This window comes from Hippopotamus amphibius, chromosome 4, assembly GCF_030028045.1.
Source record: "Hippopotamus amphibius kiboko isolate mHipAmp2 chromosome 4, mHipAmp2.hap2, whole genome shotgun sequence".
NCBI lineage: Eukaryota > Metazoa > Chordata > Mammalia > Artiodactyla > Hippopotamidae > Hippopotamus > Hippopotamus amphibius.
The window spans coordinates 18,714,568-18,732,780 of NC_080189.1; the positions used below are offsets into that span (position 1 = coordinate 18,714,568).

General features: G+C 43.8%; 1 protein-coding gene across 1 annotated transcript in view; it reads left to right on the forward strand.

The window, feature by feature from the left end:
• The window catches only part of LOC130850835 (solute carrier family 23 member 1-like), a 59,690-nt gene extending 42,007 nt beyond the window's left edge, over nucleotides 1-17,683 (forward strand). The window contains exons 7-12 of the mRNA XM_057730217.1: nucleotides 711-867; nucleotides 1,704-1,957; nucleotides 12,013-12,177; nucleotides 12,578-12,686; nucleotides 14,004-14,099; nucleotides 17,427-17,683. Coding sequence (XP_057586200.1) covers nucleotides 711-867; nucleotides 1,704-1,957; nucleotides 12,013-12,177; nucleotides 12,578-12,686; nucleotides 14,004-14,099; nucleotides 17,427-17,683 — 1,038 coding nt within the window. The remainder of the gene's footprint in view (nucleotides 1-710; nucleotides 868-1,703; nucleotides 1,958-12,012; nucleotides 12,178-12,577; nucleotides 12,687-14,003; nucleotides 14,100-17,426) is intronic.
• The last annotated feature ends 530 nt before the right edge of the window (nucleotides 17,684-18,213 follow it).

Consider the following 18,213-nt stretch of genomic DNA (forward strand, 5'->3'; position numbering starts at 1 on the left):
TCCCCCCGACAGTGATGGTGCCTCCTTCTTCAGAGCCTTCTCTGTTGAAAGGAATCCACTCTGTCAAGTAGGTGTAGTTGCCAACACAATGTTGACACAAATGTATTTTCAGGTTTTTTAATTTATCTGAACTACATTCTACGTTGTAAAAAGACACTTCCACATAGTGATCTCATTGATCCCTCAACAACCCTGTAGGCCAGTGGTTCAAAAGTTCAGTGTGCCTAAGAATCACTTGGGGACACTGCTGAAAATACAGATGTTTGGGGTTCTACTATCAGAGATTAAAAATCAATATATCTGAGGACCCCGCTTTAACAAATCCTGCTTCAGGTTCTGCAGAGCAATGGTTGTAATTCCATTGCACAAAGGAGGAAACTGAGGCTCAGGGAGGTTGATCCAAGGTCATGTGACCAGCCAGCAGTAGAAAGGGAGTCAGATTGCAATCCCTCTGACCCAGGATATGTCCGATTTCCTAGACGTTTCTGCCTGTGCATAACACAAGGCCTCGGCACAGTTTATTTTCTCTGTTTCTTTAGCGTATCCACTGAGACAGCAGATTCCTGGTGTTACTGGAAGGGTTTGGAATCCAACAATTCCTCATTTCAAAGAGCTTTACTAAACTCGCTCCTTTGCCCGCCCCCTCCAGGAGGTGTGGGCGGGGCAGGGGGCGGGGCCGAGTGTCCTCACACCTGCGCCTCCCTCCGCAGGTGCTGCCGGCGCTCTGCCTCTCGTGGCTGCTTTGCTTCGTGCTTACGATCACCAACGCCCTCCCCAAGGCACCCACAGCCTATGGGTACCTGGCCCGCACCGACATCAAAGGCGACGTCCTGAGCCAGGCTCCTTGGTTTCGCTTCCCTTACCCAGGTAAGGAGAAGATGGGGCCCTCTTGCCTGGGACACACTTTTCCCAGGACTGCCCATGGGGCTCAGGGCACCGGACGGGGAGATGACTAGAGCCTGGGCGGGATCTCTTCCAAGGGATCTGACAAGGAGGGAGCCCTGGGGAGTCCGTATGAGACCCCGAAGGGAAGAAGGAGACCCTTGGGTTGTCCCAAGAACCTTTGGGGGGCGGTAGACCAAATGTTCCCGCTGCCAGACCTACCTCCTTCCTGGCCCACACGCCTCATCCCCTCCTCCACGTTGCTCAGACCCTACAGGCTGGGAGTGGGGAAAGCGCAGAGGGATCCCGACCTCTTAGCCAGCCTTTGGGTCTCCTCGTAGAATTCGTGGATCCCACACAAGGGAGACTCGGGACTGAACTAGAACATTTCTGGGTTGCAGGTCAAGGCCATCCCTTAGGCCACTTCTGGTCTCCTTTCCCTGAGTTCTTGACTCAGGGTGTGTGAATAAGGCCATTCCAGTGCAGGGATGGGGGGTGGGGGGGCTGGCCTCATGGACCGAGGAGCTAGGGCCTCCCTGAGTAAGAATGCTGGCTTCAAAATGCTTCATGCCTTCCTGGAAAGAGGCCCGGTTTCTAGTCCTTTTTGTGCACTGTGACCTCAAGGTCAGGGCACGTGACCGACCCTCAGGGAGGCATGGTACAGCAGGAGTCGGAGACAAAGCTTCAGGACCGTTGTTGGGTTGGAAGACGTGTTGCCTGGTCTTTAAAGCCTTCCAGAGAACCCTCTGGCAAAGAAAGTATTTGGGGTCCAACAGCCTGTTATCATCCGGATTAATATTCCCTCTGCATTGCATTTTCAGGACAGTGGGGCCTCCCCACCATCAGCCTGGCTGGGGTCTTTGGGATCATCGCGGGTGTGATCTCCTCGGTGGTGGAGTCAATAGGCGATTATTATGCCTGTGCCCGCCTGGTGGGGGCGCCACCCCCTCCAAAGCACGCGGTCAACCGAGGCATCGGCATCGAGGGCCTGGGCTGCCTGCTGGCAGGGGTCTGGGGGACGGGGAATGGCACCACCTCCTACAGCGAGAATGTTGGCGCACTAGGCATCACCAGGGTAAGGCTGCTGACAGTGGCCCTAAGGTGGGGGTAAGGGGGGCGGGGCAGGCTAGGTACCTGCATCTGTTATCAATGTCTTAGTCTCTTATTGTTGCTGCAACAAATTATCACAAACAATGGCTTCCAGCAACCCAGAGTTATTATTTTCCTCATCTAGAGATCAGAACTCCAACACAGTTCTCACAGGGCTGCAGGAAAGGTATTGGCAGGGCCGTGTTCCTTTCTGGGGGCTCCAGGGGAGAATCCACTTCCTTGCTTTTTCCAGCATCTAGAGGCTGCCCACATTCTTTGGCTATGGCCCCTTTCCTCCATCTTTAAAGCCAGCAATGTTGCATCTCTCTGACCTTTCTTCCTCAGTCACGTCTCTCCTTCACCACAGCTGGGAAAGGTTATCTGCTTATAAGGACGCATGTAATTAGATCGGGCCCACCTGGTTAATTCAGGCTACTCTCTCCATTGCAAAATCCTTGACTTAATCAAACTGCAGTCTCTTTTGCCATGTAAGCTGACATATTCACAAGTTTGGGGATCAGGGCATGGACATCTTTGAGGAGCCATTATTCTGCTTACTATAATTTTTTTTATATAAATTTATTTATTTATTTTATTGGCTTCGTTGCTGCACATGGCTTTCTCTAGTTGCTGAGAGTGGGGGCTACTCTTCATTGTGGTGCGCGGACTCCTCGTAGTGGCTTCTCTTGTTGTGGAGCACGAGCTCTAGGCACGTGGGCTTCAATAGTTGTGGCGCACAGGCTCAATAGTTGTGGTGCACGGGCTTAGTTGCTCCGTGGTATGTGGAATCTTCCCAGAGCAGGGCTCGGACCCATGTCCCCTGCATTGGCAGGCGGATTCTTAACCACTGTGCCACCAGGGAAGTCCTGTTTACTATACTTGACCTTCTTGCTTGTGGTCACCTGGTCACCGCCACCTGAATGTCCCAAGGGTACCTCACACTCAAAATGGCCTCTATGATGCTCAGTCCATGCCCCCATCCTTACTTCTCCTCCTGTAAAACTTGTCTTAGTGAATTCACCCAAGTCATCCTTAACTTCTCTGTCCTGCACTCCACACAGTGGATTCTGTTTTTTCAATGTGCCTGCTGCCCTCCCGTCCTCTTGTCTCCATTCCCAGTACCACCGCTTTATCATCTCCCACCTGGATACGGCAGCATCCCTGTCCCTTTCCAGGATCTTGCCCATCTCTAATCTAGCTACCACATGGCTGCCCAAGCATCTCTCTAGAACCCAATTAAATTAGTCCTTGCTTAAAAATCTCTTCCAGGCTCCCATTTTCCACAGGAAAGCCCCATAAGGTCAGCAAGAGTTCTTCAAGATGGTGCTTTCTAAAGTGACTTAGAAAAGAATATTATTACGATGTTACTGTCCTATATGCTTCAGTGCATAGATGCAGTGTTGTCCAGCACAAGCAAGTGAGCTTTGGAAAATACAGATTCTCCCATCCACATCCGTACCCGCATTTTCTGATAGCTCCCTTGGACCTATCTACCTCTGTATCCTGCATGGCCTCGGCCCCACAGTGGGAGCTAAAATCTGTGAGCAGACAGCAGAGCCAGCACCCACCCCTACGGCACGTTCTATGTGCTTTGACACTGTGGACTCTGACGTTTTCCCAAAGCTTCAAAAACTTTAGTGCAAGTGAGAGGAACATTTTTCCGCATGAGGGCTACTGACCCACACAGAAATGTAATGGGAATGGGCTCTATAAGTATAAAGCGGCAAATTTTTTCTTGCTGAAGGGGACAAATCTCATGCAGAACAGAAGACCCTTTACAGGAGAGGGAAGGAGCAGGGAAGAAAGATACATAGACTCGGAGCAGGCTACAAATCCAGCAGGAGACATTAAATCTGGTCTGGACTCACACCGCCCCCTTGTGGCCCCGTGTTGCATCTGCATCCATGGGCGCTGACCATTTCTTGGTTCTCTTCTGATTGGTCAGGAGAAATCAGGCTGAAGGCCAAAGATCTCCCATCACTTCTCTAGGGTGTCATGTCCCCCAGCCTAGACGTCAGTCCTGAGACCAAAAGAGGCCCACGGCTGCATGATCAATTCTGTGGTGGTAGCATTGGGGATGACCTGCCATCTTTATGAGACCATCAGCGTATCCAAAGGGCACTGGTTGAACCTGACAAGTTGGTCTATTGTGCTTAGGTGCACGCCTTTGTTCCCACAGTTCATTGTTAGGGTTGTAAACAAAACAAAAAGTTCTTTTGATGTGGTTAATTCTTATCACTTGTCTTCTAATGAAGACAGTCCAATTAGCTCTTAAACTGGAAAGAAAAATAAGCAAAGGCAGAATCTGCTACTTTATCACTGCATTAATGGACTTCAAGTTGTTGACATTAGAGTATCTTAAAAAGTGTTTAAATTGTGGTAAAGGTGTAACATAAAATCTACCATCTTAATTATTATTTTTTTATTTTTTAGGCCAAATTTACCCTTTATTTAATTTATTTTTTTAATTTTTAAAAAAAATTATTTATTTTATTTTTTATTTATTGGCTGTGTTCGGTCTTCGTTGCTGCGCGCAGGCTTTCTCTAGTTGCTGCGAGTGGGGGCATCTTAATTATTTTTAAGTGTACAGTTCAGTAGTATCAAGTGTATTCACATTGCTCTGCAACAGATCTCCAGAACTTTTTCATCTTGCAAAGCTGAAACTACACTAGAGTATCTTTTAAGGACTGGGAGTAGACACAAATGCATGAGAAAAGGTTCAAGAACTACCTAAACACATTCATTAATAATAGACTCATGGGACTTCCCTGGTGGCGCAGTGGTTAAGAATCTGCCTGCAAATGCAGGGGACATGGTTTTGAGCCCTGCTCCGGGTGTATCCCACATGCCATGGAGCTACTAAGCCTGTGTGCCACAACTACTGAGCCCACACACTGCAACTGCTGAAGCCCACTTGCCTAGAGCCTGTGCTCCACAACAAGAGAAGCCACCCCACTGGGAAGCCCGTACAACAAAGAGTAGCCCCTGTTTGCTACAACTAGAGAAAGCCTGTGCAGTGCAACAAAGACCCAATGCAGCCTAAATAAATAAACAAATTAATTAATTAAAAAAAGATAATAGACTCATAATGGGATATTCAGACATTTGCAGTACAACTCTAACTTTTGAGGATGCTGCTGAATGCTTCCAGGTCAGAAGAATTGTCTCACTGGTAGCTGTCACTCAAACCCCAGATATAACCCTTGACTAGCACAACAATCATTAATGTCCAGCGTGTGACAGCTGTGTGTATGTGGCACTAGGATGGGATGTGGACCCATAATCTTCACAACAGTGGTTTTTTTTTTTTAAATAAATTAAGCTTATAGAAGCTTAATTTTATTTCCAGATCTAATAGCTATTCTAAGGGGGTGAAACGTACTTCTTTAGCATTCCCAAACTTCTGGCTACTTGAGAAACTCTATGCAAAATGGCAATTAGTAGTGACTGTAGCACAACTGATCCTTTACAGAAATGAACTAGAGAAAAACTCACTTTTAAGATTCTTTTTTTTTAACTTTTTGATCTTTTTTTTACACATTTTAATTAATTAATTAATTTATTTATTTACTTGGCTGTGTTGGGTCTTCATTGCTGCGCGCGGGCTTTCTCTAGTTGTGCAGAGTGGGGGCTACTCTTTGTTGTGGTGCGAGGGCTTCTTGTTTCTGTGACTTCTCTTGTTGCGGAGCACAGGCTTTAGGTACGCGGGCTTCAGTAGTTGTGGCACATGGGCTCAATAGCTGTGGCTCTTTCGAAACTGTGTCCCCTGCATTGGCAGGCGGATTCTTGACCACTGCGCCACCAGAGAAGTCCCTAAGAGTCTTGATTTTGGACCAGTTAATGTTATATAATACCATGGGAAGGAGCCTTGTCTTAGTTTTATATCTTAAAATACCTCCAGATAGATGAAGGAGGAATCATAGTTCCATATTCCATGATAATTGCTTGTTGAGAAAATCTAATTTGTCCTAATTGAGAAAATGTATCGATTAATAATAATGAAGTGACTTATAGAGGGAACTTTTTAAAAAATTGGCTTTATTGAAGTATAGTTGATTTACAGTGTTGTGCTATTTCTGCTGTACAGCAAAGTGATTCAGCTTTATATATATATACCCTTTTTCATATTCTTTTCCATTATGGTTTGTCCCAGGATGTTGAGTATAGTTCCCTGTATTATACAGTGGGATCTTGTTATTTATCCATCCTATATATAATAGTTTGCATCTGTTAATCCCAAACTCCCATCCCTCTCCCACCCCCTCCCCCTTGGCAACTACAAGTCTGTTCTCCATGTCTGTGAATCTGTTTCTCTTTCGTAGATAAGTTCATTTGTGTCATATTTTAGATTCCACACGTAAGTGATATCATATGGTATTTGTCTTTCTCTGTTTGACTTATTTCACTTAGTATGATAATCTCTAGGTCCATTCATGTTGTTGCAAATAGCATTATTCTTTTTTATGGCTGAGTAATATTCCATCACATTTATACACCACATCTTTATCCTTTCACATGTTGATGGACATTTAGGTTGTTTCCATGTCTTGGCTGTTGTGAATATGCTGCTATATGAACATAGGGGTGCCTGTATCTTTTCAAATTAGAGTTTTGTCCAGATACATGCCTAGGAGTGGGATTGCTGGATCGTATGTCAACTCTATTTTCAGTTTCTTGAGATACCTCCATACTGGTTTCCATAATGGCTACACCAATTTACATTCCCACCAACAGTGTAGGAGGATTCCTAGAGGGGACTCTTTGAAATGTAAATCACATCATGTCACTACTCTGCTTAACATAACTGCTGAGAGTCTCCTTTGTCTTTGGATTTTTTATTTTTAATTGTAGTAAAATACACGTAACATAAATTTAGCATCTTAACCATTTCTAAATGTATAGTTCAGTAGAGTTTAATACATCCAAATTGTTGTGCAATCAAGCTTCAGAACTCTTTTCTCTTGCAAAACTGAAATCTTTACCAATTGAACAACAACTCCTTTTCCCCACCTCTCCCAGCCCCTAGCAACCACCATTCTACTTTCTGTCTCTATGAATTTGACTGCTCTAGGTACCTCTATAAGTGGACTCACACAGTATTTGTCTTTTTGTGACTGGCTTATTTCACTTCATGTCCTCAAGGTTCATCCATGTTGTGTAGGTGTCAGAATTTATTTCCTTTTTAAGGCTGAATAATATTCCATTGCACATATATACCACATTTTGTTTATGCCTTATCTTTGGAATTTATTCTAACTCCTTTCCATGGCCCTTGAAGTGCTTCATGGCAGAGCCCTTTCCTTGCTTTCCATCCCATCTCCTATCTCTCTCCTTGCATCACTGTGCCCTAGGCACATCAATTCCCTCCCCTAGCTTTTTTTTTTTTTTTTTTTTTTTTTGGGCACACGGGCTTAGTTGCTCCGCGGCATGTGGGATCTTCCTGGAGCTGGGATTGAACCCGTGACCTCTGCATTGGCAGGCAGATTCTTAACCACTGCGCCACCTAGGAAGCCACCTCCCCTAGCTTTATTGAGATACACTTGGCATATAATATTGTGTAAGTTTAAGGTGTACAGTGTGTTTATTTGATACACATATATTGCAATGTGATTATAACCATTAGCTAACTCCTCTATCGCGTTACATAATTACCATTTCTTTTTTGTGATAAGAACATTTAAGATCTGCTATCTTAGTGACTTTGAAGTATGCAGTACATTTTTGTTAACTATAATCACCATGTTGTGCATTAGATCCCAAGAACTTACTCACCTTCTAACTGGAAGTTTGTACTCTTTGATGAACATCTCCCCATTTCCCCCACCAGCAGCCTCTGGTAACCACCATTCTACTCTTTACTTCTGCAAGTTTAGCTTTTTTAGAGTCCACCTGTAAATAATATTGTATAGTATTTGTTTTTCTCTGTTTGACTTTTTTCACTTAACATAATGCCCTCAAGGTCCATCTGTGTTGTCATAAATGGCAAGATTTCATTCTTTTTTATGGCTTAATAATATTTCATTGTATATACCACATCTTCTTTATCCATTCATCTGTTGACAGACACTTAGGTTGTTTCCATACCTTGGCTGTTGTAAATAATGGTGCAATTAACATGGAAGTGTGATTTATTTTTTGAGTTAGTGTTTTCATTTTCTTGGGATAATACCCGGAAGTGGAATTGCTGGATCTTATGGTAATTCTATTTTTAACTTTTTGAGGAATCCCAATACCATTTTCCATAGTGGCTCACCAGTTTACATTCCCATCAGCACTGCACAGGATTCCCATTTCTCCACATCCTTGTCAGTACTTGTTACCTCGTCTTTTTTTTTTTTTTTCTTTAAGAACTTTTATTGAGATACAATTGACATACAATAAACTGCACATATTTAAAGCATACAATTTGATTTTTTTCTCATTAGTAATGTAGGTATGGCAATCCCAATCTCCCAATTCATCCCACCCCAACCCCCCCCTTCCTCCCTCTGCTTTCCCCACTTGGTGTCCATATGTTTATTCTGTACATCTGTGTCTCTATTTCTGCCTTGCAAACTGGTTGATCTGTACCATTTTTCTATATATTCCGCATATATGTGTTAATATACAACATTTGTTTTTCTCTTTCTTACTCATTTTACTCTGTATGACAGCCTCTAGGTCCATCCATGACTCTACTAATGTCCCAATTTCGTTCCTTTTTACAGCTGAGTTGTATTCCATTGTATATATGTACCACATCTTCTTTATCCATTCATCTGTTGATGGACATTTAGGTTGCTTCCATGTCCTGGCTATTGTATATAGTGCTGCAATGAACATTGGAGTGCATGTGTCTTTTTGAATGACGGTGTTCTCTGGGTATATGCCCAGTAGTGGGATTGCTGGGTCATATGGTAACTCTGTTTTTAGTTTTTCAAGAAACCTCCATACTGTTCTCCATAGTGGCTGTATCTATTTACATTCCCACCAGCAGTGCAAGAGCGTTCCCTTTTCTGCACACCCTCTCCAGCATTTACTGTTTGTAGATTTTCTGATGATGCCCATTCTAACTGGTATGAGGTGATACCTCATTGTAGTTTTATTTGCATTTTTCTAATAATTAGTGATGTTGAGCAGCTTTTCATGTGGCTTTTGGCCATCCATGTCTTCTTTGGAGATACCTCTTGTCTTTTGATGATAGCCATTCTAACAAATGTTGAGGTGATATCTTGTGGTTTTGATTTGCATTTCTCTGATGATTAATGATGTTGAGCATCTTTTCACATACCTATTGGCCATTGTATGTCTTCTTTGTAAAAAATGTCTAAGTTCCTCTGCGCATTTTAAAATTGTTTGTTGTTGTTATTGAATTGTATGAGTTCTTTATATATTTTAGATATTAAACCCTTATCTGATATACAATTTCCAAACATTTTCTCCCATTTCATATGTTGCTTTTTCATTTTGTTGATTCTTTTGCTGTGCAAAAGCTTTTTAGTTTAATGTAGTCCCACTTGTTGATTTTCACTTTTTTTGCTTGTGCTTTTGGTGTCATAGCCTAAAAAATCATTGCCAAGACCAATGTCAAGAAGTTTCCCTGTGTTTTCTTCTGGTTTTGTGGTTTCTTGTCTTACATTTAAGTAATCCATTTTTAGTTAAATTTTATGAGTGGTGTCAAGATAGTGGTTCAGTTTCATTTTTCTGCATGTGGTTATCCAGTTTTCCCAGCACTATTTATTGAAGAGACTATCCTTTCCCCATTGAGTTTTCATGGCTCCTTTATCAAATATTAGTTGACCATACATGCATGAATTTATTTGTGGGCTCTCAATTCTGTTCCATTGGTCTATGTGTCTATTTTTATGCCAGTACCATACTGTTTTGATTACCATAGCTTTGTAGTATAGTTTAATATCAGGACACATGGTGCCTGCAGCTTTATTTTTCTTTTTCAGGATTGTTTTGGCAATTAGATGTCCTTTGTGGTTATGTAGGCATTTTAGGATTTTTTTCTATTTCTGTTTAAAATGCCATTGGAAATTTGATAGGGATAGCATTGAATCTGTAGATGGCTTTAGGTAGTATGGACATTTTAACAATATTAATTCTTCCAGTCATGACATAGGATATCTGCTCATTTATTTGCGCCTTCTTCAATTTCTTTCATCAAAGTCTTATAGTTTTCACCTCCTTGGTTAAATTATTTTATTGCTTTTGATGCTATGTGAATGGGATTATTTCTTTTTCAGACGTTTTATTGTTAGTGTAGAAAAATGCAACTGATTTCTGTATGTTGATTTTGTATCCTGCAACTTTACTGAATGCAGTGATTAATTCTAACAATTTCTTGGTGGAGTCTTTAAGATTTGCTATATATAAGATCATATCATCTGCAAATAAAGATAATTTTACTTCTTTTCTGATTTGGATGGCTTTTATTTCTTTATCTTACTTGATTGCTACGGCTATGACTTCCAGTAGTATGTTGAATAGGAGTGGTGAGAGTTGTCACCCTTGTCTTGTTTCTTTATTTTTTTAATAATTTTATTTTATTTTTAAAAAAATATTTATTTATTTATTTATTGGCTGTGTTGGGTTTTCATTGCTGTGTGGGCTTTCTCTAGTGCTGCGAGTGGGGGCTACTCTTTGTTGCAGTGTGTGGGCTTCTCATTGTGGTGGCTTCTCTTGTTGCAGAGCACAGGCTCTAGGATGCATGGGCTTCATTAGTTGTGGCACATAGGCTCAGTAGTTGTGGCTCATGGGCTTAGTTGCTCTGCAGCATGTGGGATCTTCCCTGACCAGGGATTGAACCCGTGTCCCCTGCATCGGCAAGTGGATTCTTAACCATTGTGCCACCAGGAAAGTCCCACCCTTGTCTTGTTTCTGATCTTAGAAGAAAAGCTTCCAATCTTTCAGTATTGAGTATGATGTTAGCTGTGGGCTTTTTGCATAAGACCTTTATTGTGTTGAGATACTTCTATATTTAGTTTGTTGAAAGTTTTTTTTTTTAATCATGAAAGGATGTTGAATTTTGTTCAATGCTTTTTCTTTATGTGTTGAGATGACCATATGTTTTTATCTTTCATTCTATTAATATGGTGTATCTCAACTATTGATCTGCATATGTTGAGACATCCTTGCATCCCAGGGATAAGTCCCACTTGATCGTGATGTATGGTCCTTTTAATGTGCTGTTAAATTTCTTTTGCTAATATTTTGTCGATAGTTTTTACATCTATATTCATCTGGAATATTAGTCTGTACAGTTGACCCTTGAACAACATGGGGAATGGGGTGGAGTTAGGGGCACCAAACTTCTTTGCAGCTGAAAATCCATGTATAACTTATAGTGGGACCTCTGTACACATGGTCCCTCCATATCCATGGTTCCATCATATCTGTGGTTCCACATTCACAGATTCAACCTACCATGGATTGTTTAGTACTGTAGTATTTACTGTTGAAAACAATCTGCAAATAAATGAACCCACACAGTTCAAACTCACTGTTCAAGGGTCAACTGTACTTTCTTTTCTTATAGTGTCCTTATCTGGCTTTGGTATCAGGGTAATGCTGGTCTCCTATAATGAGTTTGTGAAATAAGTATTATTAATTCCACCTGGTAAATTTGGAGGCTGACATTTGGAGAGGTTAGGTAACAGTGCTTAAAGCCACACAGCTAGCTAGAGGCAGCGTTGGGATTGGCTCTCAAACCCCATTCTTAAGCATTGGGCCACTCCCTCCCAAGAGAGACTTCTTGCCTCACTATAAAGGCTGCCTAGAGAAGGAGCATTTGGAGTCAGGACTTGAAGACAGGCATGAGGGCAGCAGAGAGGAGAGGTGAGAGCAGAGACGGGGACCTAAGGTCACACCTTCCTCCTTTCCCCAGCGCCACGTGGGAGTAGAAGGGGGCCATTTCCGGGTCCTTTGGTGCTGCTCCTGCAGGTCCTGTGGAGCCATTGTTCGTGGTGCCCCAGGAACAGGCAGCGGCCTCCAGGGTGTGCAGTCCAGCTGGTGCTGAGCTCCCTTGTCTGTCCCCCATCTCCCTGAGTGCTGCAGGTGGGGAGCAGGATGGTGATTGTCGCCGCGGGCTGTGTTCTGCTCCTGATGGGCGTATTCGGGAAGATTGGGGCTGCGTTTGCCACCATACCAACCCCCGTGATTGGAGGCATGTTCCTGGTGATGTTTGGGGTCATCACTGCTGTGGGGATTTCCAATCTGCAGGTGAGGCGAGTCACCCTTAGAAAAGCAGCAGCATTGCGTCTCCTGAAAGGAAACCATGGGGATGGAGATGAATGGAACAGGGCGGAGATGAGGGAGGAGGGGAAGGGAATCCTCAGTCCCAGGAACTGCACTGGCCCCATATGGAAGAAAGAAATAACCAGAAGCATCCAAACTTCTGAAAAACAAAATTGCATCAAGTTTGAACTGGATTACCCAAACCACTCAGCTCCCAGGGTCACATGGGAGTCAGGACTTGACTGAGAACCTGTGCCCTCTGAGCCCAACTTCCCCTTCCAATCTCAAGTGCTGGGAGGTGGGGGTGGTTTGGAGGGGTGTTTGACTGATGTGCAGTACAGATGCTGATGGCTTGGGGCCTGCCGTGTGGGCCTCTCTCCTGCAGTACGTGGACATGAACTCATCCAGAAACCTCTTTGTATTTGGCTTCTCCATCTACTGTGGGCTTGCCGTTCCCAACTGGGTGAACAAGAACCTGGAGAGGCTCCACACAGGTGATTCTCCATCCTCTAGACTGTGACCGCTCCAGGGGCAGAGCCGGTGGGGCCCTTGGTCCCTGGGACTTCCCTTTCTTACAAATTAACTATAGTCACCATGCTATACATTACATCACCATGATTTATTTATTTCCAGTTTTATTGAGATGTTATTGACACACATCATCGTATGAGTTCCAGGTATACAGCATAAAGGTTTGACGTACATATACTCTTGTGAAATTATTACCATAATAAGTCTAGTTAATACCCACCACCTCATATAGATACAATAAAAATAAATGGAATATGTATAAATACAGCTGATTCACTTTGTTGTATAGCAGAAACTAGCACAACAGTGTAAAGCTATTATACTCCAATAAAGATCTGAAAAATAAATAAATAAATGAACAAATAAAAAATAAAAAGATAAAAAAAATAAATGGAAAATAGTAAAGAAAAAATTTCTCCTTGTGATGAGAACTTTTAGGATTTACTCTCTTAACTTTTCTGTATATCACACAGCAGTGTTAACCATAGCCATCATGGTGTTCATTACATCTCTTGTACTTATTTATCTTATAACCGGAAGTGTGTACCTTTTGATCACCTTCCTCCAATTCCTTCTCCTCCCACGCCCTGCTTCTGGTAACCACAAATCTGATCTTTCTATGAGGTTTTTTTTTTTTGAGTCTACATATAATAAGTGAGCTCATACATACTTGTCTTTCTCTATCTGATTTATTTCATAGCATAATGCCCTCAAGGTCCATCCATGTTGTCGCAAATAGCCAGATTTCATTCTTTTTTATGGCTGAATAATATCTATTATAAATATATATCACATTTTTTTTTAGTCATTCATCCATTGCTGAACACTTACGTTGTTTCCTTATCTTGGCTGTTGTAAATAATGCTGCAGTGAATGTGGCTGTGCATGTATCTTTTTGAGTTAGTGTTTTCATTATGTTTGAATAAATACCCAGAAGTGGAATTGCTGGGTCATATGGTAATTCTATTCTTAATTTTTTGAAGAACTTCCACACTGTTTTCCATATGGTTGCACTAATTTACACTCCCACCAATAGTGCATAAGGGTTCCTTTTCTTCACACCCTCACCAGCACTTCCTAGTTCTTATATTTTTGGTAAAAGCCATTGTAACAGGTGTGAGATGATATCTCACTGTGGCTTTGATTTACATTTCCCTGATGATTAGTGATGTTGAACACCTTTCATGTACCTATTGGCATCCATACGACTTCTCTGGAAAAATCTCTATCCAGATCCTCTGCCCACTTTTCAGTCCCTGTCACTTTTGTCTCCACTGTAGGGATTCTTCAGCTGGACCAGGTCATCCAGGTGCTACTGACCACGGGCATGTTTGTTGGTGGATTTCTAGGCTTTCTACTGGACAACACCATTCCTGGTAGGGCTCACCTTTGCTCTGTAAGCTGGCAATTTGGGTATATGGTCAGCATTTGGGTCCCCCACATTGCTTCTCTAGCCCCAGTTCTCACGAGAGGCTGGCCACAGCATACCCTAAGCAGGCCCTGGGTCTGGGTGGGGTGTATGGGCTGTACTAGCTTTCTAGGGCTGCCATCACAAAATGCCACAGACTAGGAGGCTTAAACAGCTCAAATGTATTTTCTCACAGTTCTGGAGGCTAGAAGTCCAAGATCAAGGTGTTGACAGGGTTGGTTTCTCCTGGGGCCTCTCTCCTTGACTTGCAGTTGGATGGCCTTTCTTTCCTGTGTGTGCATCTTTGGTGTCTCTCTGTGTGTCCTAATCTCTTCTTATAAAGACACCAGTCAGATTAAATTAGAGCCCACCCTAAAGACCTCATCTTTAACTTAATCACCTCTGTAAAGACTCTATCTCCAAATACAGTCACATTCTGAGCTGGGGGGGTTAGGACTTCAACATATGATTTGTTTCTTGGAGGGGGGTGGGCAGGTGGACACAATTTAGCCCATAAAAGGACCCTAAGGTGAGAAATACACCAGAAGCAAAAAGCAAAAGACACATCCCCAGTTCTCTTAGAGCCTGCAGTCTAGTTGATGAGGGAGAGGACGCATGTATTCATTTATTTATGTTCCAATAAAAACCACAGCAAGTGTGCTGTGTTCCAGGTGCTCTGTATTGAGGATACAAAGCGCTGCAAGATACGCCCTCTGCCTTCCAGAAACTCACAGGCTAATAGGGAAGAGCGAGACGACAGAGACCACTACAATACAGGGCAGTAGTGTGATGATGGGCAAGCAAAGCCCAGGGGCCGCGGAGGTGAAAGCACGGAGCTGCCCTCGCTGGCGGCTTTCAGTGCTCTCTTCTTCTTTTTTATTTATTTATTTATTTATTTATTTATTTATTTATTTATTTTGGGGGGTACACCAAGTTCAATCATCTGTTTTTATACACATATCCCCGTATTCTCTCCCTCCCTTGACTCCCCCCCACCCGCCCTCGAGTCCCCCCCACCCTCCCCGCCCCAGTCCTCTAAGGCATCTTCCATCCTCGAGTTGAACTCCCTTTGTTATACAACAACTTCCCACTGGCTATCTGTTTTACAGTTGGTAGTATATATATGTCTGTGCTACTCTCTCGCTTCGTCTCAGCTTCCCCTTCACCCCCCGCCCCCTCCCAAACCTCGAGTTCTCCTGTCCATTCTCTGCACCTGCGTCCTTGTTCTTGTCACTGAGTTCATCAGGACCATTTTTAGATTCCGTATATGAGTTCGTATACAATATTTGTCTTTCTCTTTCTGACTTACTTCACTCTGTATGACAGACTCTAGGTCTATCCACCTCATTACATATAGCTCCATCTCATCCCTTTTTATAGCTGAGTAATATTCCATTGTATATATATGCCACACCTTCTTTATCCATTCATTTGTTGATGGGCATTTAGGTTGCTTCCATGTCCTGGCTATTGTAAATAGTGCTGCAATAAACATTATGGTACATGTTTCTTTCGGGAGTATGGTTTTCTTTGGGTATATACCCAGTAGTGGGATGACTGGATCATATGGTAGTTCTATTTGTAGCTTTTTAAGGAACCTCCAAATTGTTTTCCACAGTGGCTTTACCAACTTACATTCCCACCAACAGTGCAGGAGAGTTCCCTTTTCTCCACACCCTCTCCAACATTTGTGGTTTCCAGATTTTGTGATGATGGCCATTCTGACTGGTGTGAGGTGATACCTCATTGTGGCTTTGACTTGCATTTCTCTGATGATGAGTGATGTTGAGCATCTTTTCATGTGTTTGTTGGCCATCTGTATGTCTTCTTTGGAGAAATGTCTATTTAGGTCTTCCGCCCATTTGTGGATTGGGTTATTTGCTTTTTTGGTATGAAGCTGCATGAGCTGCTTGTATATTTTGGAGGTTAATCCTTTGTCCATTGTTTCATAGACAACTATTTTTTTCCCATTCTGAGGGTTGCCTTCTAGTCTTGTTTATGGTTTCTTTCGCTGTGCAAAAGCTTTTAAGTTTCATGAGGTCCCATTTGTTTATTCTTGATTTTATTTCCATGATTCTAGGAGGTGGGTCCAAAAGTATCTTGCTTTGATGTATGTCATAGAGTGTTCTGCCTATGTTTTCCTCTAGGAGTTTTATAGTGTCTGGCCTTACACGTAGGTCTTTAATCCATTTGGAGTTTATTTTTGTGTATGGTGTTAGGAAGTGTTCTAATTTCATTCTTTTACATGTTGCTGTCCAATGTTCCCAGCACCACTTATTGAAGAGGCTGTCTTTTTTCCATTGTATATTCGTGCCTCCTTTGTCAAAGAGAAGGTGCCCATATGTGTTTGGGCTTACTTCTGAGTTCTCTATTCTAGTCCATTGATCTTCCTTTCTATTTTTGTGCCAGTACCATACTGTCTTGATCACTATGGCCTTGTAGTATAGTTTGAAGTCAGGAAGCCTGATTCCACCAACTCCATTTTTCCTTCTCAAGATTGCTTTTGGCTATTCGGGGTCTTTTGCGTTTCCATACAAATCGTAAGATTTCTTGCTCTAGTTCTGTGAAAAATGCCATTGGTAATTTGATCGGGATTGCATTGAATCTGTAAATTGCTTTGGGTAGTACAGACATTTTCACGATGTTGATTCTTCCAATCCAGGAACATGGTATGTCCCTCCATCTGTTGTGTCGTCTTTGATTTCTTTCATCAGTGTCTTAAAGTCAGTGCTCTCTTCTTGATCCTCCCACAGCCGCTTGAAAGGACCTCTGTGATAGCTCCTGCTTCGTGGTATTCTATTTTCCACATTTCTTCTTTCCACCAAATGTAGAATGCATCTGCCTTACAGAACCACTGAAATATAGAAAGGTCCCCCCGGTAAGATGAGGAGAGAGCAGCGGTTCACAGAAGGCCGCACCCCAGAACTCAGGGGGTGCCTGATGAGGAGCTGACTTGAGCTGAGCTGGTTCTTGGGATGGGCTTGGAGGAGGAGGAGGGGTGAGGAGGAGGAAGGGGAGGATGGTGCCAGGCACTGAGACGAGGCCTCGTGAGTGCCTGCAGGGGGCGCCAGAGACGCTCGCCCAGGTCCGCCCGCTCCCTCAGCGCCCAGTCTTTTTTTTTTTTTTTTTTTTTTTTTTTTTTTTTGGCACACGGGCTTAGTTGCTCCGTGGCATGTGGGATCTTCCTGGAGCTGGGATCGAACCCGTGACCTCTGCATTGGCAGGCAGATTCTTAACCATTGCGCCACCTAGGAAGCCCAGCGCCCAGTCTTGACCGACCACTGTTTCTTATTAGGAAGCCTGGACGAGAGAGGCCTCCTGGCATGGAATCAAATCCAGGAGTCCGAGGAGACTATGAAGGCCTCGGAGGTCTACGGCCTCCCCTGTGGGATCGGCACCAGGTTCTGCACGTCCTCCTGTGCCCGGTGCCTCCCCTTCTGGCCCAGGCGGGACCACGGTGGGAAAGCTGAGGTGGGAGTGAGCCAGCTCACGCTCTGCTCCCGGGACTCCTCAGCAGAGCTGCCCACGGGCGCCGCAGACACCAGGATGTGAGAACGCTCCCTCCGCACGTCCCAAGGCCCTCTCTGTCCTCCCACCCAATGTGCTGAGCTCCCCACTCACGTATGGGGGGTACCCTGCCCTCTAGAGCGCCTCTGCACCCCGCACATGGTGGCAGCCAGATAAGTGTTAGATGAAGACCTTGGCAGGCGTGCTTTGACCCGGGCACTTAGTCACTGAGGTCTGGCCTCAAGCTGCTTCCTTACACTGCGCTCCAGCCCTCCCGTCTCCAGTGTAAGCCAGTCCTCTTGCAGTATTTTGATGCATTGAGAGGAAGAGGCTTTGGGTGGGGCAGGGATGGAGACGGGGCTGTTTGCTGAAAGGTGACAGGAACAGTTCTCTTCCTCCTCAAAGAGGTAGGAGGCCCTGCCAGCGCCCCCAGGTCTCTCCCCTCCAGGCCCCTCCCCTCCAGGCCCCTGCCATTTGTAAACACTGAAGGGTCAGCAAAGCCACAATTCTGCATGTCCCCTGCGCTGGTCCCTGAGGTCAGATTGTGTATCACAGGACGGTATGTGAGGCAGGGA